Genomic DNA, 27,383 nt, shown 5'->3' with positions numbered 1-27,383 from the left:
TTGCGCTGTTCTTGTGAAAAGTGGGTCATTGGTTTGCATTGGCATAATGTTCACCATGATAAATGCCTTTTTCCTTTCCTTGTTTTCCTGTAAGCTATATTTCAATGAGGACTGGGTAATTCAGAGGCATTTGCGTGATGTGGCAACCGGTTGTGCTCTGCTTCAGCCTGTATTCTCAAAATCCCACAATAATACCTGGTAAATATATAACCAGCTTCCTGGAAGAAAACAGCGCCACAGACGTACTGTTCCTGTAATCTGAGATTAGCATCTGAGGTTAAACCATTGCTGACAACACAGGCTTCAGGAAAGATAGATAGTATTTTTGTAGAGTAACTTATAAAATGTTCACATATCTACACTGTCTTTATTTAGCAGTGTAATGTATCTAAGTGAATAGTTTCCCAATAAATACCGATTTTGATGCCTAATGAACGACTACTGTGTCTTTCATTGTGAGAAGTGACTGAGAACGGGTTAACTCGTGTATGTCTACGGACTTGATCAAGAAACGGTGCCTTGCGGGCTGCGATGGGTGTGCAAACGTGAACGATTAACCTGGGCAGAGTTTGGACGCGATGCTGCTATTTTGTCACAGCCGGGTGGGTTGGTTAGTACCTCGCTTGTCCATCGCTCAGTGGATACCAAACAACCTCCTTACCCTCCTCGTTCTTCCTGCAATTCATATTGCTTAGTTTTCACGTGCCTTTTTCCTATCCTCTCGCTAACATGAATCCAATGACATACTCCTAACCTGCCAATAGTTCTTTGAAGGTAAGATATCTTCTGTTCTGTCTGTGTGAGTCGTAAGGCAAAACCAACCCCATCTTGGGCTCTTGTAACTGGAGAAGAGCAGAAAAGCAAGCCTCTCCCCGCACTGTCTTGTTACACTAACACAGAAGCAAACCAGATCGTTATAGTTATGTTAGATACTTGATTTGAAGTCATGGTATGTGTTGTTTAAAATAATTTGTCTTGCAGTGGTTTAAAATAATGCCGCTATAGTTACCAGGATTCCTTAAAAGCTATAGGCTGACCTTCATTCTTTGAAAGGTGTATGTTATTTTAGCAGATTGTAGGGCATCCCTGTGTATTTTACATGCCCGAGTGTAATTCCACGTATCCGTGGGATGGCTCACAGAAATAGAGGCTATGCCAAGCTGTATATCTGCTTATAGGGCAGTCAATAAGCAACGGTGCAGAACGAAATGACAAAAATTGTCTGTTTGCTGGAGCCTCACTCCAGGCAGCAGTGTTACGAAGTGAAATCCTTTCTGATGGTGGTCGTCGTCGTGAGTGGCAGAGAAAACCTTGTGGAATGGTGCTGAGAGAGTGCTGGGTGTGCCCATTTGTGTGTCAAACATCTTCCATCTCTTTCTGAAAACTGGTACTTGTGGTGTCCCCGAGCTGTGAGGCAGCGTCGGGTTGTGTGTCAGTTTGTGTGTCGTAAATACCTTCCCTGGCATTTTTATTTTCTTTTACTTGCCCTCCCTCTCCGTCCCATTTTCCATGCGTGATGGTGGTTTAAATCTGAACGGCATGACACTTCTTGTGTAATAAGTACTTCTCATTCTTATTTACGACTAAGGAGATGGAGTTGTTGAGTAACACTCTTCTCTTGCATTTTTAGGTATGCAGAGGGATCCGGCCCTATTCCCAGTTGTAGCTCTTGAACTCCGTAAAGGACCTTCTGGCAGTGATGGACTTGCTTTGTACAAGGGCCAGTCTGAGATACTGGAGGTGAAAACGCAGCACAACTCAGAATCGGACTACTTAACAAGAGATGGTCCTTCAAGCAACAGCTCCTTCTACAGCAGCGAAGGAGAGGGGACAGACCACGAAGGAGACATTTTGGATTGCAGCGGGTCCAGGCCTTTACTGATGGATTCGGAAGAGGAGGAGGAAACCTGCAAGTTGTGCGCAGGATTCCTGCAGTCTGCGCCCAGGGAAAGACATGAGGCCTCCAAAGAAGATCCCCACTCCCGGTCTTCCCAGACTAGAGCAGGGGAGACGCTGTTCCCTGCCTTCCAGTCGCACACCGGGGAGGTTTTTAACGAACCAGATGTTTTTGCCACGGCTCCTTTCCGAAGCTCGAGAAAAGTGCCTGATGAGGTGGACGTCTTTACCAAAGCTCCTTTTATCTCCAAGGGCAACGTGGCTCTTAGACATCCAGAAGAAGCCGATGTATTTCTGAGAGCCCCTTTCACTAAAAAGAAAAGCATGGAAGAGTTGACTTCCCATAGTATGTCTAAGGAACCGTTCGCACCACCCGTTTTCCTAAGTCAAGGAGGTGATGTCCAACACAGAGCTAACCCAATGTTCCCAAGCCTGGATTCAGCAATGCGTGGGTCCGCGGCCTCGGCGAGATCTCCATATCCCTCTGCCGGGTTTACTCAGCCAAGCAATCTTCATCCCTCTTCCGTAAGAGCCGTGGAGACCCAGGAAAACATCCCTTCTAAAGGCGTGCTGCAAGAGCAGGGTGGCATGCCCAGCGAGAGAAACCAAGGAGGACACGCGCTGCCCCAGGAAGCCGTGCTGGGCTCCGTGGTTAACAAGCCTTTCCGTCCGCAATCCTTGTCAAAATATTCCCGTCACTACAGTCCAGAAGATGGGCAGGGTCTCGAAGTCAAGCCCATAGCTGCTTACAAAGTGGTTTCTCAGACCAACAGACAGGCGATAGCAGGATCTGTCTTTGTTGCCCCTCTGTCTTCCAGGACTACAGAGCTGCCCGGCGGGGATCCGTTTGCTTCAGCACCGTTTCCTTCCAAAGCGGGAAAGCAAAAGCCTTAATCTGCTGTGAGCTGGGAGGTGTGCTTCCCGTAGAACCACCTCTCACAGGACCTTGAACCTCTTAGTTGAAATGAATGACATAGCAATATATATATATATAAAAAAATAATAATTATTTTTTGGTCAGAACTCTATTTGCAGTGATATTTAGTTGAACCATTTTAAGTTATGTTAGTTAGTCTGAATGCCTGGCTCTCAGGATCTTCATATCCTTTTCAGTTGCTTCTTACCTTCCTCCTCTCGCTGTCTTTCCCCCCATTTATTTTCTAGATGCTTTTCCAAACCAGTAATACTCTGTATTTTCTGGTCCTGGCTGGGGAAATGCATTATGAGATGAATGAAAAGGTTTATTAATTACAGAGCAAGTCAAGCGGGACTTGCTAGTGCTCTGGAAAGGAAGCGATTTCACAGGTTAAAGGGTTATTGTGACTTCTTTCCTGTCAGTGGGGACTTGTGGAGGGGAGCAAGGTTGTCTATTCCTGCTGCTTGGCAGTGATGGCAAACCTGGCAGCCGTGGCTCCAGAGTGGTTCCGTCGCGTGTGTTCGTAGGTTATGTGCGCACCGAGTGAAAGCCGTGCAGGCACTGTCTGGTGCCAGGTTTGTGCAGCGCTGATGTGAGCAGAGCCGTGGTATCGCGCGTGCAGCATTTCTTTGCTCGCTGTGGCGTGTAACATGTGGAAGTGCTTCTGCCCGGGTCCTGTGCCAGAGCCCGGAGGAGTCGGTGGAAGGACTCACAGTGCCTTCAGTTGCTTGTCTTGCAAACTCTCAGATGCATGAACTTCAGCAAAGCAATCTGTCAGGCTGTTACTGTTGCCGTTGTTTGGAAAATGGAATGATCAGGCAAAGCTTTCAGTTTTACATGTGTATTTCCTGTCTGGTTTATGCCAAAGTGTAGGACCCAGAAATTTGCTTATGGTGTTGTGAAGGAGAGAGCCGTGCATTTTCACAGTATTAAAAATACGCCTTACGGTAAAATTTATTATGCAAACAACTCGATAGATGTCCTGATCTACATACCTCATTTGGTGTAATTCAGCATTCGCTGCAATCTAGTTAGAGCGATTTATACTAGCAGAGAACTTGACTCTATATTTGTAAATTCTGCCTTTTGTTTTCCTGCTGATTAAGGATGAACCTAAACAAAATCCATTCACACTCCTTTGGTAACATTTGCTCTACTTCTGAAATATTGCGCTTTCTACCGTATTCCCAAAGAGAAAGACAACTTCTTATTGCTTGTTCAGTCATTGATGTAGTGAATCCTAATACAGTGTTTGGAGGAAAAGTCACCCGGGTTGGCAGCTGGGCAGAAACAAAGCAGACTTTGCTCCCCTCTCTTTTCACTAATATAAGACAGAGGTAAGAGTGAAACCTCCCATCTTTATTTTGCAAAATGCCTGATTGCATAAGTTGTCTTGGATCTGCTATTTCTGGCCCGCAAAGGCTACTTGAAAGCCAGTCCACACTTAGAAAATATCCAGTTATAGGGACTCTTTGGGCTCCCAGTCGCTGATGCATCTTTGTGGTGCAGTAATCCTTCCTCCTAACAGGTGTTGGTGCTGCAGAATGTCCCCCAAGAAAAAATTTTGGTGGTTTTATTTTTCAGGACTTGACATCTATGGAAAAAATCCCCATTGACTCCAGTAGCATCTGGCCAAGTCTCTTAAAAGCCTTGTGGTGGCTGTTTCCCAAGGGAGTTTGTTCATTATCATGTGAGCTGGAGCCTTGCGCTGAGGGTAGAGGACGTATTTTGCGTTTGGGGGTCTCCCGTGAGTGGCTTTAATGTCTTTGGGGGTTTGCAGGGGAATTGTTGGAGCAATGGGTAGGTTGCTGAGATCAGAACCGGTCGTATGTAGAGCAGGTTCCTGCCCTGCCCACTTTCTGATGTGTTTGTACTCGGGGAGAAAGTACTGCAAGTACTGCCACTCTAAGAGAGGGAAGGATCAGCCGTAGCTCCTCCTAACTCGCTGGAGTCACACCCGGGAGAGCTTCTGCAGCTGAAAATAGACTTCAGTCTAGTTTTGTGGGGAAAAAAAACCTGACGCCACCTCCGGTATATAGCTTTGTCCGCTGTCCAAATAATAAGCATTAAAGGAATGCAACAGGCATATTAAAGATGCACATGAAGGCTGCTTAAACAAAGCAGAACATTGCACAGTCCGGGGCTGACTCGCTGCTGACTTTTAAGCCCAGCAGCGTAAGGGGAGGATGGATGGAAAAACCCTGAATGCCGGGAGCTGACTAGCGAAGCATCTGCAAGTAGGAGTGACCGACTGCTCCATGTTTCCTTTCCCCTCCCTGAATTCAGTTCCCCTTCCAAAATATCTCCAGTTGCAAGAGAATGAGCCAAATGTTCTGCTGGATGTGCTCGGTATGGGGATTGCCTGGAAGGGAGAGGGAGAAGCTTGGACTGAGGTCTAAGAGCCCTGGGGTGGGGAGGGAGGATACTTGAAAGCAATGAGGCTATGTTGGCTTGCGCAGCCCAGTTGCTGGCAAATAGTGACTTGCCGAGCCCAGGTCAGGTCGTGTTGTGGGGAGCTGGGAACCTTCTGCCCTGCTCTGCTACGCTCGGAGTCAAGTAATATTGGTGCATACTGGTGGTTTAGGGTTTTTTCTGTCCACCTCTTGAAAACAGAAGTACTGTAAAGAAATTTCTGGGTTTCCCTAGAGATGTTTCTTCAGCAAAGCTGAGGCTGTTGTTTATTGTGTTTTGTTGTCGTTGAATTTTCTGTTTAAGTATATACCTGAAAGGCGGTTGTTGTTTTTGTTTTAAATATATACCCCCCAAGTCGGTTGTTGCTGGATTGGATCAGTGAGAGATGCCAAGAATGACTGCGATAGCAAACTGTGAATTCAAGGGATACCAAGGAGGCTGAGCGCGAGGGCCCAGATTTGTTTCAGCACGCAACCTGTGTCATGGCTGTGCATGCAGCCAGGAGGCTGAATTTGGCCTCGAGCTGTTAAATTCGCTCGGGAAGCTGCTGGAAGGGAGCTCAGGCCTTGGCGGTGCAGGGATGAATCTGCGGAACAGGGAGCTGCTTCGCTGGAGGAAGCAGGTACCACGTATAAATAAGATGTGGGTTCAAGGTATTACCTCTGCTAACTGGATTCAGGTTCTCCTTCCTTTCCTTCATTTTTACTTGAAAAATTGCTTTTGGATAATTCTGTGAAACTTCTTGCAATGCCACGTCCAGGTCTCACTTAGCTAATGCTGGAGAAGCATTAGCCCGTTCCCCTTCACGCTCGGACCGGAGCCCCTTGCCTCTCGTGTGTGCGTTCGTGTCGGCGAGGCGGAGGTGAGCTGCTTGTAGTTCAGAGCTTGCTATCCTGCACTGCCAGCCAAGGGAGGGAGGGAGAATGCAGCGAGGTGTGCGGGCTTGTTTACAGCCCTGATTCAGGTCGGGTCAGACTGAATTGCCAGCTAGCATTTTGGCAGCTTTTATGTTCTTCAAGCACTTTACACAAAGAGCAAGCTAACCATGCCCCAGAAGCTAACGATCCTGCCAGCATACATCCAGTGCTTAAATGGTTTTAAATCTCTTTTGGAGGGTGGAGACAGCTTGTTTGTATCTCTGCATGTGAGTTATAAAGTAATGGGACTTTTGGTTACGGTCAGAAAACTGAATTTCAATGCCAGTTAGTCTGATACCCTTCTCACTTCTAGCCTGTATTCCTCCTAATCCTGCACTGCCAATACTGCAGCTTCAGCGTGATGAATTGTAAGTGGAAATTTCATTTCCATAGTCTCTGAAAGCTTACTGGTTTTAATGAATGTGGAAGAATAATGCTAATTGTTTTCTTTGCCACACAACCAGTGATCTTAATGAAATAAGACCAGTATGGCCTCAATGCAGTGTTTTGAAGTCAGTTTTCTGAACAAAAACACTGGTTTCATCTGTTTTTTAAAGCAGTAGTAAATTCTGTTAACTGCCCTGGGTGCCTCATGCACGGCCAGAGGGCCGCGGTTATCACTGCAGTCCTGCGACAATCTTAGCTTCGTGCTGGGAAAGGGACTGGTTCTTACCCATTGCCAACTTCAGCTTGAATGCACTTAAAGTCTCTCTTCAAAGCGATTAATCAGAGTTTCTGCATGGGGAAAAGAAAGAAAAAAAAAAAAAAAAGGCGGTTGGCTTGGCTCTCCGCGCCTCGCTGCCATGACGTTTGTACAGCGCCTATAACGGGACCAGCCGCCGTGGCGTTAACTTGCACTTTCCACAGCCTGCTGCAGTATTTTCGGGACTTTCCCCGTATCTCCTCTCCCTTCCATCCAGCTCAGTACTAGTCATACATGGTGTTAAGTTTACAGTCTTAGTCTCTTGAAGCCAGCGCACACTCAATCTGTAATGCACACTATGCATGGAGCACATAGGTGATATTAAGCTCGTAACAGCAAACCCACGTAAGCAATCATGACCCACAGCGCCTGAAGCATGTCTTCAGTGGGACTTAACGCAAGCCTGAGCAAGATCTGTTTAATTGCTGAACTCTCAATCACTCCAAAGTGGTAATCGGTTACTTTAACTCAGCTTCCACCAAAGACTCTTGTGTTGGGGAGTTGAATTTTTGTGGTGTTTTTGGTTTGTTTTTTTTTTTTCCTCGTGGTGTTAAATCAAGGCCTTTCAGTACACCAAAAGACTCCAAAGCATTTTTACAGTAGTATCTTGACGGTGAAATCTTGTTCCAGTTCTGAAACACATTCCTGAAACCTGATCAGCTGTGTTAATGTTTCTAAAAATAAGCCACGGCCTGTAGTTTCCATTGTAGGTAGGGTAAATACTGTCACACACACCTAGAAATACTCCCCTGTGAAGTTAGAGGGATAATGATGATCCACTGTTCCCCGATCCCTCACCTCCAAAGGGAGAAATAATTGCTCGCAAGGGAGGGGAGGGCAGGGTGCTTGCTCCAATGTAGGATGCAGCTGGTAGAGCATCGCTACGCGCCGAGTCCGGCAGTAAAAGAAACTCTCTTGTTTCCACGTGGAGCGGGAAGCCGGAGCTGGAAGCGTCCGTGGTCTCCGCTAACTGTGACAAACAATCTGTGACTCGTGTTTTAAGAGCAGTGTTTCGTTTGCACCGCGCTGTTATTAAGATAATTCTTAGCGGTCTTGGAAGTACCTCTGACTTGCAGATTTGATGGAGTCAAGTTTTGCACTCCGGGTGTGTTCATCTGTGTTTCTGGTAATCATTATGAAGAAATGTTCGAGTTGTAAACTTATGTACATTTTATTAAAACTGTATCTGATTACAATACATCTTCTCCGCTGTGCATTCCTTCTCCCCTCCCCATGCAAAATATTTCTGCTGGATAGAAAGAATCTGGTTTTTAATGAGTTCTTCCTACTAAGGTACTGAGCTCTGTCTGTCCCTACTGTCGTATCTGGCAGTTGGAAAGTCAAACTGATCTTGCTGCTATAAGCAGAGGCTCTAAGCAGCGGATATTTCAGTTTACTGGAGAGAAACCTTCATGTCTAGGGCAATGCTATGAGACAGCGCAGAGCTATCGAGCCCTCCCTGCAAACGCAGGAGCTGCTGCTGGAAGAGAGGAGGTGCAGAACGAACCCATCCCCGAAGAGGATCCACCGTCCGTGAGCGAAACGGTCCGTGACCGCCTGCTGCCGTGCCATGCCGAGCGGTGCACGCGTGTGGGGGACACACAGGGGTGTTCAAGAATAGGTTTTGGCAAAGCCCAGGGAAAACGTGCTTTCTGTGAGCGCAGCTGCGTGCCAAGGTACGGTGAATCCAGCGAGGAATGACTGAAAGGAAGGGCTGAAAGTTTGTTTAAAGAACTTTGTTGGATTTTTAGGTTGTATTAGTTAATTGTGAGAGAATAAGCAGCTATGATCGGCCTTTGGTAAGTGACTTTCTGGTCCAAAATTGGCAGGACTATAATCATACTAAGGGGGGAAAAGACACGAACTGGAACCTCTTCATCTTGCTGAAATTGCAAATGTGTCTCCTCCCTCCCCAGGGAGACACTTCCTTGTCTAACAGCCCTGAATGCCGGCAGCGGCTGCCATCTCCAAAATCAAGAGCTTGCACCTCAAATATAATGTGATCAAAACAGCCGCATTACCTCCAACTTTTCCTGCAGCCCTTTTTCTGGAAGGTTACTCGGGAGCGGGCTAAATTTGCAATTTCTTCATGGCTTGTGGGACTCGGGCGGTGGGGGGAAGGCGGCTTTTTGTGTTTTACTGGGCTCTGTGGTGGAAGCTGGTCTGGAGGGGGCTGTTTCTAAGCCCTACGTGTGGTAACCCATGCTGCTCCTTCCAGGGGCTGATAAAGCGATGCCAGCAGCTGGGACACGGACAGCGGGGCCTCATCACCCTGGAATGTGCTGCAATGGTAAGAAGAAAAGTACCTAATTAAAAAAAAAAAAAAGTGTTACCCTCGGGGGTGGTGCTTTGGTTTGGGGGGGGGGGGGGGGGAGGGAAGTATTTCTATATTTATATTTTTAGCAAACGTGCTGACTGTAGGAAATGTCCCCCAGGCGGCCAGGCCTGCTCTGGTCGGGGGGGGGGGGTGCAGGGAGAAAAGCAGCTCAGCGCTGCAAGAGGAGCGGAGCCCGAGCTGCGCCGCGCACCCCTCTGCAGGCGGCGCGCGCCCTTCCCGCCCCGTTCCCGCCCGCCGCCGCCAGGGGCCGCCGCCGCCGCGCCTCAGCCGGGGCGGGAACGGGATGGGGCGGGGCGGGACGGCAGCGCCCGGCGGCCCTGAGGAGCGCCAAGATGGCGGCCGCGCGGTGGCTCGGCGCTGCTGCGGGGCTGGGCGGCCGGTAGGTGACCGCGGGGCTCCCTCGGCTCCTCGCTGCCCCGGCCCGGAGGAGGGAGCCCGGCTTTTTCCCGGAGGTGATCCCCTCTCGCCCTTTACCGGGGGCGGCCGTGCCGCAGCGAGCGGCAGCGCGACCTCCCGGGCCGCGCCGGCCTCTTCTCGCTCTTCCCCTTTCCTTTCCCGCTGCAGCAGGGCGGACGAGGGTGGAGTTATTTCTTCCTTCTCCTCGTTACAGACGGGCGGCGAGAGTCTGTTTCTTCCCTTAACCCCGTTACAACAGCGAGGCGTTAATTCCCCCCGACACGCAGGTGCTGAGGGCCGTCCCCTGAGGGACTGTTCGCCCCCCTGCGCACATAGGTGTGAGCAATGAGGGGGAATTCCCCCCACATGTGCTCAGGACCGTGCAACGAGGGGTAATTCCCACCCCCCCCGCCATGTGGACAGGATCATGCAATGAGGGGGCAGTTAACTCCCCCACACATGTATCCTCGGGGCCAAGCAATAAGGGGAATTTCCGCCCTATAGTTGCTAAAGACTGTAATGAGGGCAAATTCAAAGGGCCATGTGGTGATGGGCGCACCTCCTGCCCCGTGCCGTGGACTGTAACCTTTATTCCCCAAAGCTAAAGGGAGAAAGGAGAACTTTTCTCCTGGGGGGGGTCTTCCTCACACATCCCGTTGTGGTCTCTGTACCTGCTATCAAGACCACAAAAGTAAGCAAATAACATGATTTAGACCTTTTCTGTGTTCGTGTCTCCCTCGCTTTGCAGCGGGGAGGTCCATTTCGTGAGACAGAGCTTTTCTCCTCTTCCCATGTTTGAGGAACGTGGGCCTAGGTGTAGTGCCTGTGGTTCTGATTTATGACCCCCTGCGATAATCAGCCTCCTCTCTTAGAAACAGCCCCTGCAGCTGTAGTTTATTTAGTTTACCTGCTTTCTCCCCTCTGTACTTGATAAGGAGGAGAGGAACCAGATAATAATTAATCCTCTGTATGTAATATTTTTCCATGTTGTCTGTGACATGAGGTGGGGTTTAGTTACATTTTCCGATTTTTACTTTGCTCTGAAAAAAGCAGTTACGGAAATTGGATGTGCAAGCAAGTATTTACACATTTGAAAGTTAGGCCTGTTACTCCATCACTCCGCCTTGCTTTTTCTCTTAATGTTTTTTTCCTTTTTTCCTCTCTGCTTTCCCCCGCTTTTAACTTCATCTGAGCAGATGACACCACCCCTATTTTGACTGCTAGTGCGAGTTATGTGGCCAGTATGGACCTCTTTTTAACTGGTCTGGTTTCATTCTAGAACAGTACTTATACTGGAATATACTGAATTTCTTTATTACCCAAAGGGAAGAAATATGTAGAGGTGGACAGGGATGAGGTACGGCTTGGTACGCGTAGCTAGTAGAGTTTTAATCTTTTATCCAAATGTTGTCCTGGTATTTTTTTTCTTATAAGAATTGTTTGTGGAAGTAGTCGTTGCATTACCTTTTTAGCCTGTCTTGTATCTTCCAGGAGTCATATAGGAGAGCCATATGTTTGACCAGCTAAACCTGCAGAGTATAGGAGTAAATTCTGCCCCTGATTTAGCCTCAGGTGCTGGGGGTTGGATTCATCTCAGCTGTCTGTAATCTTCTGAAAATTAGGTATTTAGTCTAAGCTAGATTTCCAGGTGCTGTCAAAAGGTGTCAAAAGGAAGACAAAAAGCTCCCCTAGGGTGATTTATCCTCTTCTGTTATAGGTAAGTAAGGTGATTTGCCTGTCTTTAGTGACTGTGAAGGAGTCTAGATTAATTTTTTAGGTGGCTAAAATTGGAGAGGTATGTCTATTTTGTTATGAGAGAGAGGAAGCACTGAAGAGGGGAAAAAGTAAGGGATGTTTTGTAATCTAGCCTGTGAGCTTGCTACATTACCTGAGAGGTTTAAGGTAGGTGAGCGTCTTGCTGAGTTCTGGCGTTGCTAGAAGCGTGTGAAATACTCTTTTCTGTGGAGAAGTGCGGGAGTGCAAACTTGTAATTTGCAAATTGTTAGTAAAATTATTTTTCTCTAGGTTCTGTCGTACGATGTTAAAAGATCATAATTTGACAACTCAACAGTCTTTCCACCACCTTGCACCAAAGAAACCATTTCTTCCATCTGCAGTATGGCATAATGCAGGTAAATACTAGCTAAAAATGAATAGATGAGTGCATTGTGAGTTTTTATGTTTCGTGGTAATAATGAAAGCCTAGTATTTGTTTTGAAATCTGAGTGTGATAACGTTTCCTATGTGGTTTTTAATGAAGTGCTAGTGCATTTGGAGCTTGGGGAGAAGATGTGGATGGCTTATGGTGTGCTTGATTATACATGTTTTTCCTATGTCATTCAGCTGCCAAGACTTACAGGGGGCTTTGTTGGTGCAAAATATTATTTGGGCTTTGCTGCACTTCTTAATTTAACTTCTATCTTAGTGTAAATATATCTCTTGTGAAAGACTTCATGTTGCCTTCTGTCCTGCTTCAGCTGCTGAGCTCTGCCAGATAAAATTGCAGGCTATCCAGATAGAACCTAGCAAGGATGAAAGCGAAGCCTTTCATTCTTAGAGCTGCAATATTTTCTTTTTTTAATTTTCCCCCTCTTGAACATGCATCCATGTATGGCGCATTAATGGCATTCTCCATTAATATTATTTGCAGCTTGGTATTACCCTGAAAAAGCAATGTTTAAGATTGAGTTTGTTGTACCTACCATTTTTCTGGTAGATTTTAATGCTCAGAAAAGGAAAAAAAAGGGGAAAAAAAAAAAAAAAAAAAGCTGTGAAACTTGCACCACAGAAAAACATTGTGCTTTTGCACCTGCCCGAAGGATTTAGCAACTGCTCTCCAATGCTGTGGTAGAAAGAGTCTAAGACAAAAAAAATTCTGCAGGTGCTGTTGCATGGAATTAGTCACAAATAGAAATCTTATTTAAATTAGTCTGCTCAGGCAGAAGTTTCTTTTTAGTTTTTATTTCAGAGAAGTCCAATCTTATCTGGTCCAGCACCATTTTTTCTGTTTCAGTTCTAATCAACAGGCAGACTCTGACGAGTAGACTTAGTATTTTACCTGCTTCTGCAAGTGTCCTACTAAAGTTGGCCTCTATTTGGTATCTTCCTCTTATCTTGAGCAGGTGGTGGAACAGAATAATAAGCAGGTATTCACAGCGTTCCGCAGAAGGTTGAAAGGGACGATATAGATGTTTGATGTAAATACAGGCAGTTACCGACTACTGAATAATAAATTCCAAAGGGGTTATTCACAGCTGTGCAAAGAACTCTCCAGGTTGATTAATGGTTGGAAAACCTGGTCTTAGGAAGGCCGATCTTCAACTGCAGAAGACGCTTTTAAAATACAGCGGCTATGCACATGGATGCCTTTTCTGAGAGCTGATAGAGCCATTTGTGGTTTAGGGTGTTAGAGGTGCTAGAAGAACAGTGTATGATAGCTACATTGCTTTCAAAAAATGGGCAGAGTGTACTCCATTTATGCCATCCAGATCCCCTGTTGTTGGTTATTTGTAAACTACACCATTACGCTGGATGTGATTTTGGGTGCCAGCTGGATCTGGAAGATGAGTAGTTCTTCCATCCCCATGGATAAAGCTGACTAGTTGCTTGCTCTATCGGGATTATTCTTTTCATGTTAAAACTAAGTACTTCTGTGCTAAGTCTTTTTTCCTTTAAAAAAAAAAAAAAAAGAAAATGTAGTGTGTGCGTACTTTGCCATTGTGTGTGTTCAAGTCAAATGGGTTGTTACCATGACAGACACATGCAGTAACAATTTGGCAATTTATAAATAGCGTGATTTGTCATCTAATACTAGGGAGTCATGGGCAAAATGGCAGTTTACAAAAATGAAAATGTCAGCTCTTTTTGCTGCTTTAAATCCCTCTATTGCCTATTTTTTGAAGTTATGTGAGCTTGTTTCTCAAGTATAATTTATTTATGAATATTAGGTCCTAGAGATTTTTGTTTTTAAAACGCATTTTTTCTTTCCTGAATGTTCGTATATCATTCTGTTACTTGATGTGCAGGGAGAGTTAGAAAGAAGGAGAACTAGAAAGAGAATTAGAACACGGGAAACTGTCCCTAACTGATGTTCAGCTTCAGTGGGACATCAGGCATATGCTGCGTGGATATGTCTACAGGAAAATACACTACTAAATGTACACCATTAAATGCAAAGTATTAAATTTTAGTCAAGATCAGTTTTTTTTACACTCTTCTAGTGAAAGAAAGACCCACGCCGCAAAAGGAACTTCAGTAAAAATTTATCTTTTAAACATCTTTACCAGTGAACTGTAAATAATTTTACTCTGAATTGTTTGACCGTCAGTTCAATTTCTGGAGGATAAGTGATAGCTTACAGTAATTTTTCACTCTGTGGAAAATATTGTAAGCAGGGTGTGGCTCACTGTAACTGTTGTTATGCTTGGTTGTTTTTTTTTTTTAATAGTGCTGAAAAATGAAATAAAAACCAAACCCCATAAATCATGTGTATCTTGAAGAGGGGGTTAGTAAAACTGAGTATGCTTTGAACAGGAAGTGACAATGCTGGAAGAGGGACTTAACAGCATTTGAGGATCATAAAATAAAAAAAACCCCTAAACCCAACAGAGAAATGAAGGTTCCATCTCTTGGCCTTCAGTAGAAAGCGAGGATGGTACTGGCCTCATGCAGTTCGATACTGTTGCAGCAGGATGCTTTTTAGTAAATAAAAGGTAGCAAAAGAAGCAAAGACAAGGTTCCATTTATCATCCTGTTCCCTGTGAGATAACATGCCTGTGTTTATCAGTCTTCATGTCAGTCTGGAGGCTTTCACGGAACCCATTGTATTGTGTTTTTAAAGTATCATTGCTGCACAGGCTGCGGTTTGCTGTAGCACAGTGATCACCCTGGTCTTGGCTTGCTAAGTAATCAGGATCCTTGACTTTCATTTAAGCTACTTAGGTTTGATTACATTATTTTTCTTCTTTTTTTTTTTTTTTTTAATTTCCAGTAAGAGGCATGTTTATTCAAACTCAGGACACACCAAATCCAAATAGTTTGAAGTTTATTCCAGGGAAGGAAGTTCTGGAGTCGAGGACTATGGAGTTTTCCACACCAGCTGCAGCCTTTTGCTCACCTTTAGCAAGGTATTATTAAACACATCATAATTTGTTTGGGGGACCAGTATGGGCTGTCTGAAACTGATGTTTTTAAGCACAGCTTCTGATCATTCTGCTCCTCCTTATACACAGGAGCAGCTTGGTTGGATTTAAGTTTTTAATGCCGCTTTACTTGTGCATAAAATTAAAGCTGGGAAGATTGTCGTTACTAAAGTAGTCTTTCTGTGTGTCTGTACTCCCCACGGCTGTATCATAGCAGAATGCATCATGGTCTAGCTTATGCAACTGGATTGAGTGGTATTATAAATCAGTATTCTTGAACAGTGGCTGCATCACCAGTGAGACCTCTAGCCCTGATTTCGCAAAATCATTCCCATCAGAACACTCTTAATTCGAGTAGTTACTTGGAAATCATGCAACTTTTCAGAATTGGGAAATACAGCATAAGCAAGTAAATAGCTGATGGGGTCCATCTGTCAGAAGGGGAAGAGCATCTTTGGTCATAGGCTTGCCAAGCTGGTGAAGAGGGCTTTAAACTAAAGTTGCTGGGTTAGGGGAACCTCAATCCATCCCACTCCTACCAGTTTGATGCCAGGGCCAGCAATAGATGCCCAGAGCCTGGAGAAGGAACACAGGTCAGCAGGAGAGCGCCTGAAGAGCAGCACAAAGGAACTCCAGCCAGTAAGACAGCTTCATCGGGGGCCCAACTTCAATGCCTCTATGCAAATGCACGTAGCATGGGGAATAAACATGAGTTAGAGATGTGCGCACGCCTGCAGGGCTATGACCTTATTGCCATCACGGAGACGTGGTGGGATGGCTCCTATGATTGGAGTATTGGGATGGAGGGGTACAGGCTCTTTAGGAAGGACAGGCAGGGGAGACGAGGAGGGGGTGTCATCCTTTATGTCAATGACCAGCTGGAGTGCCTGGAGCTCTGCCTGGGGATGGATGAGGAGCTGACTGAGAGCTTATGGGTCAGAATTAAAGGGAGGGCGGGGACAGGTGACATTACGGTGGGGGTCTGCTACAGGACACCCGACCAGGAAGACAGAGTGGATGAGGCCCTCTATAGACAGATAGGAGCAGCCTCACGCTCACAAGCCCTGGTCCTCATGGGGGACTTCAACCTCCCCGATATCTGTTGGAGGGACAACACGGCAGGGCATAAGCAATCCAGAAGGTTCCTGGAATGCATCGATAATAATTTCCTTCTCCAAGTGGCAGAAGAGCCAATGAGGAGAGGTGCTACGCTGGACCTTGTTCTCATCAGCAAGGAGGGGCTGGTGGGGAATGTGAAGCTCAAGGGCAGCCTGGCCTGCAATGACCACAAAATGGTGGTGTTCAAGATCCTTAGGACACCGAAGAGGGCGCACAGCAAGCTCACTCCCCTGGACTTCAGGAGAACAGACTTTGGCCTCTTCAGGGATCTGCTTGGTGGAGTGCCATGGGACAAAGCCCTAGAGGGAAGAGGGGCCCAAGAAAGCTGGGTAAGATTCAAGGATCACCTCCTCCAAGCTCAGGAGCGATGCATCCCTACAAAGAGGAAGTCAGGCAAAAACGCCAGGAGGCCTGCATGGATGAACAAGGAACTCCTGGACAAGGTCAAACACAAAAAGGAAGCCTACAGAGGGTGGAAACAAGGACAGGTAGCCTGGGAGGAATACGGAGCAACTGTCCGAGCAGCCAGGGATCAGGTTAGGAAAGCTAAAGCCCTGATAGAATTAAATCTGGCCAGGGACATCAAGGGCAACAAGAAAAGATTCTATAGGTACGTCAGAGATAAAAGGAAGACGAGGGAAAATGTGGGCCCTCTCTGGAACGAAATGGGAGACCTGGTTACCTGGGATATGGAGAAGGCGGAGGTACTCAATGACTTTTTTGCCTCAGTCTTCACTGGCAAGTGCTTGAGCCTCACTGCCCAATCCACAGAAGGCAAAGGCAGGGACTGGGAGAATGAAGAGCTGCCCACTGTAGGAGAAGATCAGGTTCGAGACCATCTAAGGGACCTGAAGGTGCACAAGTCCATGGGTCCTGATGAGGTCCATCCACGAGTCCTGAGGGAACTGGCAGATGAAGTTGCTCAGCCACTAGCCATCGTATTTGAGAAGTCGTGGCAGTCCGGTGAAGTTCCCACTGACTGGAAAAGGGGAAACATAACCCCCATTTTTAAAAAGGGAAAAAAGGAAGACCCGGGGAACTACAGGCCAGTCAGTCTCACCTCTGTGCCTGGGAAGATCGTGGAACAGATCCTCCTGGAAGCTATGCTAAGGCACGTGGAGGACAGGGAGGTGATTCGAGACAGCCAGCAGGGCTTCACCAAGGGCAAGTCCTGCCTGACCAACCTAGTGGCCTTCTATGGTGGAGTGACTACATCAGTGGACAAGGGAAGAGCTACAGATGTCGTCTGTCTGGACCTCTGTAAGGCCTTTGACACGGTCCCCCCCAACATCCTTCTCTCTAAATTGGAGAGGTGTGGATTTGATGGGTGGAGTGTCCAGTGGATGAGGAATCGGTTGGATGGTCACATCCAGAGGGTAGTGGTCAACGGCTCAATGTCCAGATGGAGATCGGTGACAAGTGGTGTCCCACAGGGGTCTGTACTGGGACTGGTACTACTGTTTAATATCTTCATCGACGACACAGACAGTGGGGTCGAGTGCACCCTCAGCAAGTTTGCAGACGACACCAAGCTGAGTGGTGCGGTTGACACTCTGGAGGGACGGGCTGCCATCCAGAGGGACCTGGACAAGCTCGAGAAGTGGGTCTGTGTGAACCTCATGAGGCTTAACAAGGCCAAGTGCAAGGTCCTGCACCTGGGTCGGGGCAACCCCCAGTGTCAATACAGGCTGGGGGATGAAGGGATTGAGAGCAGCCCTGCCGAGAAGGACTTGGGGGTACTGGTGGATGAAAAGCTGGACATGAGCCAGCAATGTGCGCTCGCAGCCCAGAAGGCCAACCGTATCCTGGGCTGCATCCAAAGCAGCGTGGCCAGCAGGTCGAGGGAGGTGACTCTGCCCCTCTGCTCTGTTATGGTGAGACCCCACCTGGAGCACTGCATCCAGCTCTGGGGTCCTCAGCGCAAGAAAGACATGGACCTGTTGGAGTGGGTCCAGAAGAGGGCCACAAAAATGCTCAGGGGGATGGAACCCCTCTCCTATGAAGAAAGGCTGAGAGAGTTGGGGTTGTTCAGCCTAGAGAGGAGAAGGCTTCGGGGAGACCTTATTGCAGCCTTTCAATACTTAAAGGGGGCTTCTAAAAAAGATGGGGACAGGCTTTTTAGCAGGGCCTGTTGCAACAGGACAAGGGGGAATGGTTTTAAACTAAAAGAGGGTAGATTTAAACTAGATACAAGGAGAAATTTTTTATGCTGAGGGTGGTGAAGCACTGGCCCAGGTTGCCCAGAGAGGTGGTGGGTGCCCCATCCCCGGAACCATTCAAGGTCAGGTTGGACGGGGCTCTGAGCAACCTGATTTAGTTGAAGGTGTCCCTGCTCACTGCAGGGGGGCTGGACTAGATGGCCTTTAGAGGTCCCTTCCAACCCAAACTATTCTATGAAATAGTCCCCAAATACTGCAAATTAAATGTAGTAGCTTGCTTGTTTTGGCAGATGTTGGTGCTAACCTGAACTTCAAAGCCAATGGATTTTTCCTTCACAAAAGGTTTATAATGTCATCTTAAGTCATCTTTGTGTATGTTGCAAGAATTATACGCAAAGTAGAAGCTGTTTCATGTGACAGTCTCTCCAGGATCTGTTGGGTTATCAAACATGCAGCTCTAACGTTTCTAAAGGTCTCTTGCAGAGTTGTTTGAGAGCAAAGAGGATCTTTACAAGCAAAGCTCTGTGACTTAAAGTAATAAATGCAATGTGAAAGGTTTTTGAGGACATCAAAATGTGTTGGCAGAATGCTGAAGCTGTAGGATCTGATTATGCCAAAGTGCATCAGGTTGCAGAATGCAATTGACTGTCAGTGGCTTTTTGTTGTCATATATCTGCAAATAGACATTTTCATCAAAGATGATATATGTGTTGGAACGTGTACTGTGGCAAAACAGCTTGATTATGTGTATTGTGCAGGTTAATGGAAAAAAACTGTCTACTATATATAGTTAAACCCCAGATTGTGTTTTTTGTAAATGGAATACTCATTTATTTTAAAAGGGAGTATTCATTTTCCAAAGAAGTAATAAAAGCTTCCTGAAAGGGAGGGAGGGGGGAGGGTTATTTAATTGATCTAGGATGGTTTTGGTGCACTTTCATAATTTCATTGTTTAAGTAACTTTAAAATCCAGTTGGTTTAGTGATGTAAAAGCCCAATACGAAGCATAGAACTGTTTCGTGTGTGGAAATTCTTTCAAATGGGTATTGTGAAGTCTCTTCTGTCATTTTTCATCATACATACCTTTGCAATAAGATTTCTAATTGCTTCGTTCATTGCATTTTTGGTGTTTTCCAGTCTTTCAGGAGAATATATATTATTTTTTTTCTTCCTTAATTACAAAAATGCTCTTACAGCCTTATGCTGTATTTAACTCTGTGTGCTTCCTACTTCTAATGATTTTTTTTTTTAGTTTTTTTTTTTTACTCTTCTTTTCAGGTGTAGCATCATTTATTTATTCTGTAGATGAATTTGTTGGGTTTTATTTAACCATTTGTGGAAATTGGTCTTTACATTCTCATTCTGTGTTTTGTACTTAAAATATTGTCAAAAATGTGCTCTTTCCTATCAGCTAAGTTCTTGCGTTGCTTTGGTGTGTGCTAATTTACCACCTGGTTGTTGGGTGCTGTATGGGGCCATCTCAAGCAATTTAGTATGAAACTTAAGCCTTTACTAAATCTTCAAATTTTTCATGTGCCATACAAATGACTAAAATATTGAAGATTGCTCAGAAAGTGAGTTGGTGTGTTAAAGCCTCGTGGACTGCTTGGCACTAATCCTTTTATTTAACGGCAACAGAATTGAAGGCAGTTTTTATTGAGCTCAACTACTTTAAATAACTTGCTTTAATCTCAGGAATGTTCCTTGTATTTGCACTAGTCCTACCTGAAACAATAGGTGCCTGCTGGTTTTGATGCTGATCAAATATGGTTTTATATACAGAATATCATTTTGCCTCCAAAGAAGAACTGGAGAGAGAGTAACTCTTTCACACATCTTGTGGGAAAGTCCTGCAAGATGTGTTCATTTTTACTATGTACACTGCTTCACAGCAGGATCTCCTGGCTCTTACTAAGCTGTAGGTGAAGTAACTGCGAGTTTCTCTTAATGGTTCTGGTTTTAGTGCTTATTTTTGTCTAGAAATTTATTCTAGAACTTTTTTTCTGTGACAGCTTAAATAAATCTTTAGGAGTTTGCCTGAAAGGTGTGTGCATTTTTGGGTTTTTTTTGTTTTCTTAACAGGCAGTTATTCAAAATTGAAGGAGTTAAAAGTATTTTCTTTGGACCAGACTTCATCACAGTCACCAAGGTAAGCAGAACAGAGATTCAAATGTACTAAAAGATGAGCTGAGATATAGACGGCCGTAGAGAAGATCCAGTCAGACTCCTGGACGTGCACAGTGAAAGTACCAGAGGCAATGTTCACAAGTGGCATAAAGGGAATTGTCTTTAATATAAAGGGAAAAAAAAAAAATCAGTGTGTGGGTAGGCACTGGAATAGGTTGCCCAGAGAATTTGTAGATTCTTTGATCTTGGAAGCGGTCAGTGTTAGACTGGATGAGGCCCTGTGCACCATGGTCAGCTTGGAAGTTGGCTCTGCTTCGAACAGGAATCGGGGCTAGATGACCTCCAGGGAACGCTTCCAAAGGAGATGATTGTGTGATTGGGATGGAGCACATTGCAGGCAGCGTTGTGTTTACCCAAGGTGCGGAGCTCATGTGTCAGCAGAGATAAGGTGTTGCGTAGTAACTGTGCAGTTATGCTCTTATTGTGTGAAGAGCACAGGGCAATTCAGTGAATGGTAATTTGGCTCAAAATTAAATGGAACCAAACAAGCTTGAGTCTCTGAAACAGTTTGGTAAAAATACGTGTCAAATAAGGTATTTAGGAGACTTTATTTTTCACCTCTTTTTAGCTAATATTTTAATAGCACTTGGCTTACAAACAAGGAAACCTTTCTGTTGACTATTATAAATTGAGTCTTAGTGAACTTTTTTGGTAAAGCTGAACTTGACAAAACTATGAAATCAAATCCATGCGTCAAACGTGAGAGCCCATTATATTTTTAACATAAGAAGAATCTCTGTGTAACAAATTATTATTATTAGGAGGCAGATACTCTATTTTTATTCATGTTTTTTTTTCTTCTGATTCTCATAGGAGAGTGAAGACCTGGATTGGAACTTACTGAAACCAGATATTTATGCAACTATAATGGATTTCTTTGCCTCTGGCTTACCTGTACTTACTGAAGAGGCACCTAGGACTGATACAGGTAAATCAAACTCTTCAGGAAGAGGCCAGTATCTGCCTTTGGGTTTAGTTTTTGTGACATCCAGAAGAGCCTCCACTTGTCCCTCAGAAAAACACGCAAGAGAATTTAAAGTGAAAACTGCTAAAATTAACAGAGGAGAGGATTTGCAGAATACGTATGTTGTAGTGGAAGCAATGCTGCACTGTCTAAAGGAGTTGCTTACCCATGAATATGAAGCCCGGTTCTCATCTGCTGCAGTATGAGGAGTGTATCTTCACAGGAGCTATGCTGAACTATGTGTTTTGGCAGTGTGGACCATGTTCTGTTACGCTTTGTGTGTGTGAAACGTTTTTGCAAGTACTGAGGCTGTGTTTAGAAAGCTGTAAGGTGTTGCTGCATATCCTTTTTGTACGGGCACCTACAAAGGGTTTTATTTCCCTCCTTAAATCAAAAAAGAGTGCCCAGGCTTAATGTCTGTGTCTTAATGATAGGTTTATGGTCTTAAATGAACAAGAAATAGTAAGAAGTCTTTTCCAAACCATAATAGAAAGTAACTGAGACTAACTTATAATTTAACTCAAGGGCAGTATTTTGCCTTTCACTTTCTCATTTGCAACTTACCAACTTAAATAATTTTTCCAGTGTTTTAAGGAAGATTATGACTATTGAATTCCTCTCTGCTCTGTTATGTCTGGATTTAATTTCAATATTAACATAGACTTTATTTTATTTGAAAAAGTTGTCTTTAAAAATGCTTCTGCAAGACTAACACTGAGCTTAAAATTGCATCCAGAGCCGCTAAACGCAGACACATTCATAATTCTGCTGCTGCTGAATTTTTTAGGTTGCTAAAACTTTCCTTCTGAGGATCCTGCCTTAACCCATGCATCCTTATTGAATGTTAGTTGTTGCTTCCTTTAAAAGGTGGCACTACTATTGTCTGTTAAGGCCTTTGCCTGTTGAAAAGACCAATACTGGTTTTTGTCGGTGAAAGCCTGGGATGTAAATAAGGATAATGCAGAAAAAGATACTTACTCTGAATTAAGCCCTCTGCCTTTTGGTTTCAGTCATCTCAGCAATGTTTTTATGCTATTTTCATTCTGCCATTATGGATATACAGTGTTAGTAATCATATTGGAATTGTCTCCAAGTTCTGATTTGCACATTTTTCTTTTCCCAAGCTGCATCAGAAGATGATGATGAAGTTGTACTGATGATTAAAGAACTGCTGGATACAAGAATAAGGTAAACCAGGAACGTTACTGCTAGATGGATTGAGTTAGTCTTGGGGTTTGGATTTATTTAGGGAACAGTGCATTTTTCTTTGGGTATGTGTGATTTCATGGTTCAATGTCTAGTGTGGGGGTTTAAAGTGCAAAACTGGCCAGAGCTGAGAATGCGGTTTCCTCTAATAGAAAACTTTCTATCTAGTTTTCCTGTTTAAGCAAACTGTGTGCTGAACAGAGTCCTTATTGCTGAGTGATTTTAGACCAGTGTATGGTCTTACCCTCCATAATGCATTTAAACAGGTCCATTGGGTTTAACCTGGCTATTTTTAAATAGCGAAAACAACACAATCTTTGCTTTTACAGTAACTTTTTTTTTCCTCTGTTCTATTAATCTCTGTCTTAATTGTAATTGTCCTTCTCTTCTAAGTATTCTGAAGTAGTTTATACTCTTGTATCTTACTCTAAAGGAAAATTTACTAGTGGGTTTCCTTTGCTGTCTGGGCTTCAGTGAATTTTGTCCTTGCATTCTGTTGCAATTTTATTGGTATTTTAACACAGCTTGAATTTAGAAACTGGTGGTAACTAATGAAGTCTCAAGAGCGGCTATGGATCGTGTTGTTTACCTGAAGTATATCTTTACGCTCATTAATTGCCTTCCAAAGTGAACTGAAAGGAATAAGCAACTTGACATTTTAGATGCAGGGGAAAATGTCTGATGTGTTTCTGAAGCTGTGATACCTGATGGTGACATCTTCTCCAGCTCACAAATTACAGGAACCAGAAACTTGTATGTGGGTCAAAATAATGGAATTCAGTTTAATTTTTCCAGAAGTTATGATGAACTTGGGCTTTTTTATTTCTTTTTTTTTAGATGCTGCCTTTTAAAAGTGATATTTAAAAATACTGTTTTGGTTATCTCACAGCTGACACATGGTACCGGTTAATTTTCCTGAAAGGAAAGAGGGAGAAAAGCAGAAATAGGCTGGATCATTTTTCCCAAGCATATGTACTAGGCGTTGAAACGTGTAACCCAAGTTTACTGTTGTATAAAGCCGTGACAGAAAGTAACATTCAGGAGGCCCTGCTCTTGCTGGGTATGTGGTCGTTTAAGCTCCCTGTGGTATGTTAGTCCTTGATTTCCCAGTGGCCTTTCGTAACAGTCACAGAATTTCTGCCCAAGTTTCTGGGTTTCCCCACCTTTTTCCTTCTTTCATTTCCTTCCCCCTGTACCCCTCGGTGGACCGAGAAGCTGTTGGTGAGAATATTAGCAGTAGTGTGTATCTTCATTTTATAGCAGGATAGTTTACAGAAACTATATATAAACCAGTGGTACATACAGAGCATTTATTGTTTAGTCGATCAAAAATATGTGCAAAGAAGTTGTCAGAAGGTGCAGGATGGAGGGAATGTAGATCTGAAAGGTCCTGTAGTGTGTTAAAAAAGTTAATTTCAACTAAGAAAAATGGAATTTTTAGTCATGTTCTTTGGCTTTCTGGAATGGAGATGATTTGCTATGGTGAGTTGTTAATAAATGTGTCAGATTCATAGATCATTCTCTTAGGGGTGTAGCTCTCAAAAGAGTTATTTTGGAAATCAGTATAAAGAGCTTCTGTTAGAGTAACTTGGTGGTTTTAGCTTGGTCTGGAAAAATGTTGCTATGGGGATGCACTTACAATGCTGGGCATTTGCTGCTTGCAAAAGGAGACCAGGCTGCAGAAATGCTAATAGTACTGGGGTGTGATCTTATCAGATGCTGGTTTCTTCACCCGTTAGCAGGATTAAGCTTTTATATAGTTGGAGCTTTTTTTCTGTCCTGTGCAAACTATGGTGAACTGTGTATTTATTTATGGAAGCATTTAAGGACTTCTTATCACTGTCCCTAGTCAGGTAGCAGATGCACATGCATTGTGTGGTGGGACACACCTATTATATTTGGCACGTAACTGAGGCAATCACCGTTACGTGTGGAGAGGGCCTCAAAGCAAACCAGTATGTCTTTGCAGGCTGAATCAAGCTCTACTCTAAGGTGCTTACCCTCGCCCCTAGAATTTCAATGATTCCTTCGTATGCTGCTGCATTCGTTGCAAATATGTTTTGCTTAACGTCCTATGGAAAAACAGTAGCCATCAATGTGAGGGAGTCCAGCAAAGGATGAGTTGTTGGAAATTTGAACCAGGTGGTTGTAGGGAAAGAGGGCTTTAGTTACTATACCTTGTCAGTTCTTTGTGTCTATTAAATTGAGCTTTACTAACGATTTCTGGAAGGCAATGTGTTTCAGCTATACTTGCTTTAAATTGAGTATCGTGTTCCATCAGGCCGACAGTGCAAGAAGATGGTGGTGATGTTATTTATAAAGGCTTTGAGGATGGGATTGTGCAGCTGAAGTTGCAGGGTTCGTGCACCAGCTGTCCCAGTTCCATCATCACCCTGAAGAACGGGATACAGAACATGCTCCAATTCTACATCCCTGAAGTGGAAGGCGTGGAACAGGTGGGTTGGTGAGAGATAATAGCTGTTTTAAATGGAAAAGAAGGTCTTTGTCCCTTTCTAGCGTGGACAGGTTGGCAGTTGGAGCAAAAGTACAGGCTAGATAGATGCAGTTTTTCCGAGTCAGAAGCTGTACCTTAGCAAAAGATCCAGAACTCTGCAAAGTCCTGTACAACCCCATGCACCAAAATATGCTGGGGACTGCCTGGCTGGAAAGCAGCTTTGCAGAAAAGGACCTGGGGTCCTGGTGGGTGCCAAGTTGAACTTGAGCCAGCAATGTGCCTTTATGGCAAGGTGGTTGGTGATATCGCGGGCTGTATTAAGGGGAGTGTTGCCAGCAGGTTGAGGGAGGTGATTCCTCATTGGACTCTCTCCAATGTGCCAACGTCCCTCTTCTACTGAGGAGCCCAGAACTGGACACTCTGTGTTTGCCAGTGATTGGTACCTTTGTGCTTTGGTGACTTTGTGTGATAATAAGGGACAAGCTTTTGTCCCCTAAAATGCAGATTCTTTTGCTTTCTCATTAAAAACCTGATGCGCTGTAGTGATTGTTCTAGTGGCCTTTGTAATAACTTGACCAGCTCCTATTATTTCAGTCACATTTCCTCCTGGCATTTTTGATTGCAAGTTTTTCTTACCTTCTTCATGTGACCATTGTCATTCAGCGGTGTTGAATAACTGCTGTTCTCCTTGGGTCCAGCAAGGATTCAATGTAATAAATTCTCTGTGCAATCCTACGGGACTGAGAGTTTAAACTGTTTACCTAAGCTACTGCTGGATTTGATTTCAGGTTGTTGACGACGACGATGACGTGGAGAAAGAAGCAAATTCTACCTGAGCTAGCATCATCTATGGCCAAATAAGTATTTACTTCTTGGTGTACGTAAACTGTCTTTGTGCTAAGGAACAACCAAATTTGCCTTTCTCTTCAGAAAAATAATTGCACTTATACCTGTGGAAATGTATCATCAGTTTAAGCAGTTTGTCCACTAATTTATTAAATGCCCTGCATTCAAAAAAGAAACCTTTTGTTCTACTTTGTACTGTCTTAAGAAAGAAATGGTGGGCTTGGAAAATGGTGATGTGTCTCTCCATTCTTCTTTCGTACAAAAAATTCAAGACTGAAAAAAAGAGAAGGCAGAAGTAAAGTTTCTTGACCCTTTTTTTGTGCAATAGAAATATTAAATATTTATTCCCCCAAATCTCCTTATGGGGCTTGCAGGACTATCTGCCCTTGCTCTATAATTGAGAAATTCAGGAATGTTGATTTTATCAAGTCTTCTTAAAAAGCTTTTGAATTCATATCAGGTTTTTGTGTGAAAAATAACCTGTAACTTGAACTGTTCATTTTAGAGGAAGTAATATTGTCATCACTTGTGGAAAGTTACCTACTTGCTCACTACCACTGTGCAAACAATAGCAACAGAAACAAAGAATGTGAGTTGTTTGTTATAAAAATAATGTCTTTTAAAATAAATATTAGAAGATGATCCTTATCAGCTTTAGTAAGTAGAGAGACTAATTAGCTTATTTAGAAGTAAAATTGTTCAGCCACCATTAGTGGTCTGTTTAAACTTGCAGAAGATGATTTCTCAACATAATACTCCAACATCAAGATGAACATGCAGTGCTTAAGGGCACAAATTACATTTGTAGGATAGCAAAGAAAATTAATGTGTTTACCTATGCCATATCCTGTTTGTTCCTTCTGCAGTGCCAAAGAGTGCAGCGTATGTGTAACTTGGCTGCCCTGGCTGAGCGAGGGAAGACGTGGCAGAGCAGAACACGTTCCAGTTTTAGAGACTATGGGAAGAGAAATATTTATTGTTCTGAAATTGAAATACGTAAATCAGGCTTTGCGAGTACTTCTGTTTACTTGTGCATGTAAGGCTTAATTTCTTCCTGGTGCCTAGCTTTAGCAGATGGCTTTGCTACCAGAAATACTATTTCTTCTTTGTGCTGCCACAGTCGAGCTGAGTTTGCGGTCATTATTTGGCTTATGGTTATAGTAGTGTTCCCTGTGTGCAAGGATTTGACAGCCTCTGGCATGTTCTCCTCTTTCACTCCTTGCCAGTGTAATTCCACTGAGTCCCTAAATGGGATCAATTAAGTCAGTGGAGAATCTTTTATATAGCATGCCGATCAGCATGTAGTAGCCATAAACTTCATATTACTTGTTAGAAATTTGAAAATAAATATTTTAGCAAAATATTTCTTCAGCTTTCATGGAGAGTAATAACCTACAGTAATTTAAATTACCGACTCAGGATTTGGAAATGAGTTTGAAATTACCATGTTTTCTTTACCCTGTCATGAAGTACGCAGTGCCTGATCTTACAAGTGTATCGATGACAAAATTCCCCTCGAGGTAGGCTCAGACTATCCAAAAGAGAACTTGTGCCAACGTTATCGCCATGTTGTTCTTTGTCAGCAAACCATAGAATGGCGAGTAATGTTTCTGGTTACTCAAAAATACAGCTTTTTAGGCCTGATTTGTCAATTTAATGCACTATATAAGCCAAAACTTAAACAGCAAAGTAGCTGGTTTGTGTGTTAAATAAAATGTATCTCTTAAA

General features: G+C 44.0%; 2 protein-coding genes across 10 annotated transcripts in view; both read left to right on the top strand.

Moving 5' to 3' along the window:
• The window catches only part of AAK1 (AP2 associated kinase 1), an 86,694-nt gene extending 78,652 nt beyond the window's left edge, over positions 1 to 8,042 (top strand). For 4 of the 6 annotated variants that reach the window (XM_076358953.1, XM_076358941.1, XM_076358942.1 and 1 more), the window contains one exon: positions 1,631 to 8,042. In XM_076358953.1, coding sequence (XP_076215068.1) covers positions 1,631 to 2,790 — 1,160 coding nt within the window. In that variant the 3' untranslated portion in view covers positions 2,791 to 8,042. Of the gene's footprint in view, positions 1 to 94; positions 442 to 1,630 lie in introns of those variants that run through there. The other 2 variants (XM_076358952.1, XM_076358951.1) reach the window with 1 other exon arrangement.
• Positions 8,043 to 9,016: 974 nt separating this feature from the next.
• Positions 9,017 to 27,383, top strand: NFU1 (NFU1 iron-sulfur cluster scaffold). Of its 4 annotated transcripts, XM_076358768.1 has the most exons (9): positions 9,497 to 9,561; positions 11,604 to 11,710; positions 14,569 to 14,704; positions 20,080 to 20,146; positions 20,998 to 21,112; positions 22,273 to 22,336; positions 24,636 to 24,810; positions 25,598 to 25,686; positions 26,522 to 27,383. In XM_076358768.1, the coding sequence occupies exons 1-8, from the start codon at positions 9,515 to 9,517 to the stop codon at positions 25,643 to 25,645; spliced, it is 759 nt and encodes a 252-aa protein (XP_076214883.1). In that variant the 5' UTR covers positions 9,497 to 9,514; the 3' UTR covers positions 25,646 to 25,686; positions 26,522 to 27,383. The 4 variants fall into 4 exon arrangements, with proteins under 4 accessions (XP_076214884.1, XP_076214883.1, XP_076214882.1 ...); XM_076358769.1 differs by lacking the exons at positions 9,497 to 9,561; positions 26,522 to 27,383 and adding an exon at positions 9,017 to 9,134 and having other exon boundaries at positions 25,598 to 25,831; XM_076358767.1 differs by lacking the exon at positions 26,522 to 27,383 and having other exon boundaries at positions 25,598 to 25,831.

Source organism: Aptenodytes patagonicus, chromosome 24 (genome assembly GCF_965638725.1).
Source record: "Aptenodytes patagonicus chromosome 24, bAptPat1.pri.cur, whole genome shotgun sequence".
Classification (NCBI taxonomy): Eukaryota; Metazoa; Chordata; class Aves; order Sphenisciformes; family Spheniscidae; genus Aptenodytes; species Aptenodytes patagonicus.
This window is presented reverse-complemented; position numbering and strand designations above follow the sequence as displayed.

Excerpts from the sequence above, each read along its gene's own strand:
- NFU1 (XM_076358768.1), top strand. The coding sequence starts at position 9,515 with ATGGCGGCCGCGCGGTGGCTCGGCGCTGCTGCGGGGCTGGGCGGCCG. Across the intron at positions 14,705-20,079 it reads TTTTGCTCACCTTTAGCAAG|GCAGTTATTCAAAATTGAAG; the intron begins GTATTATTAAAC and ends TTTTCTTAACAG. Across the intron at positions 20,147-20,997 it reads ACTTCATCACAGTCACCAAG|GAGAGTGAAGACCTGGATTG; the intron begins GTAAGCAGAACA and ends TGATTCTCATAG.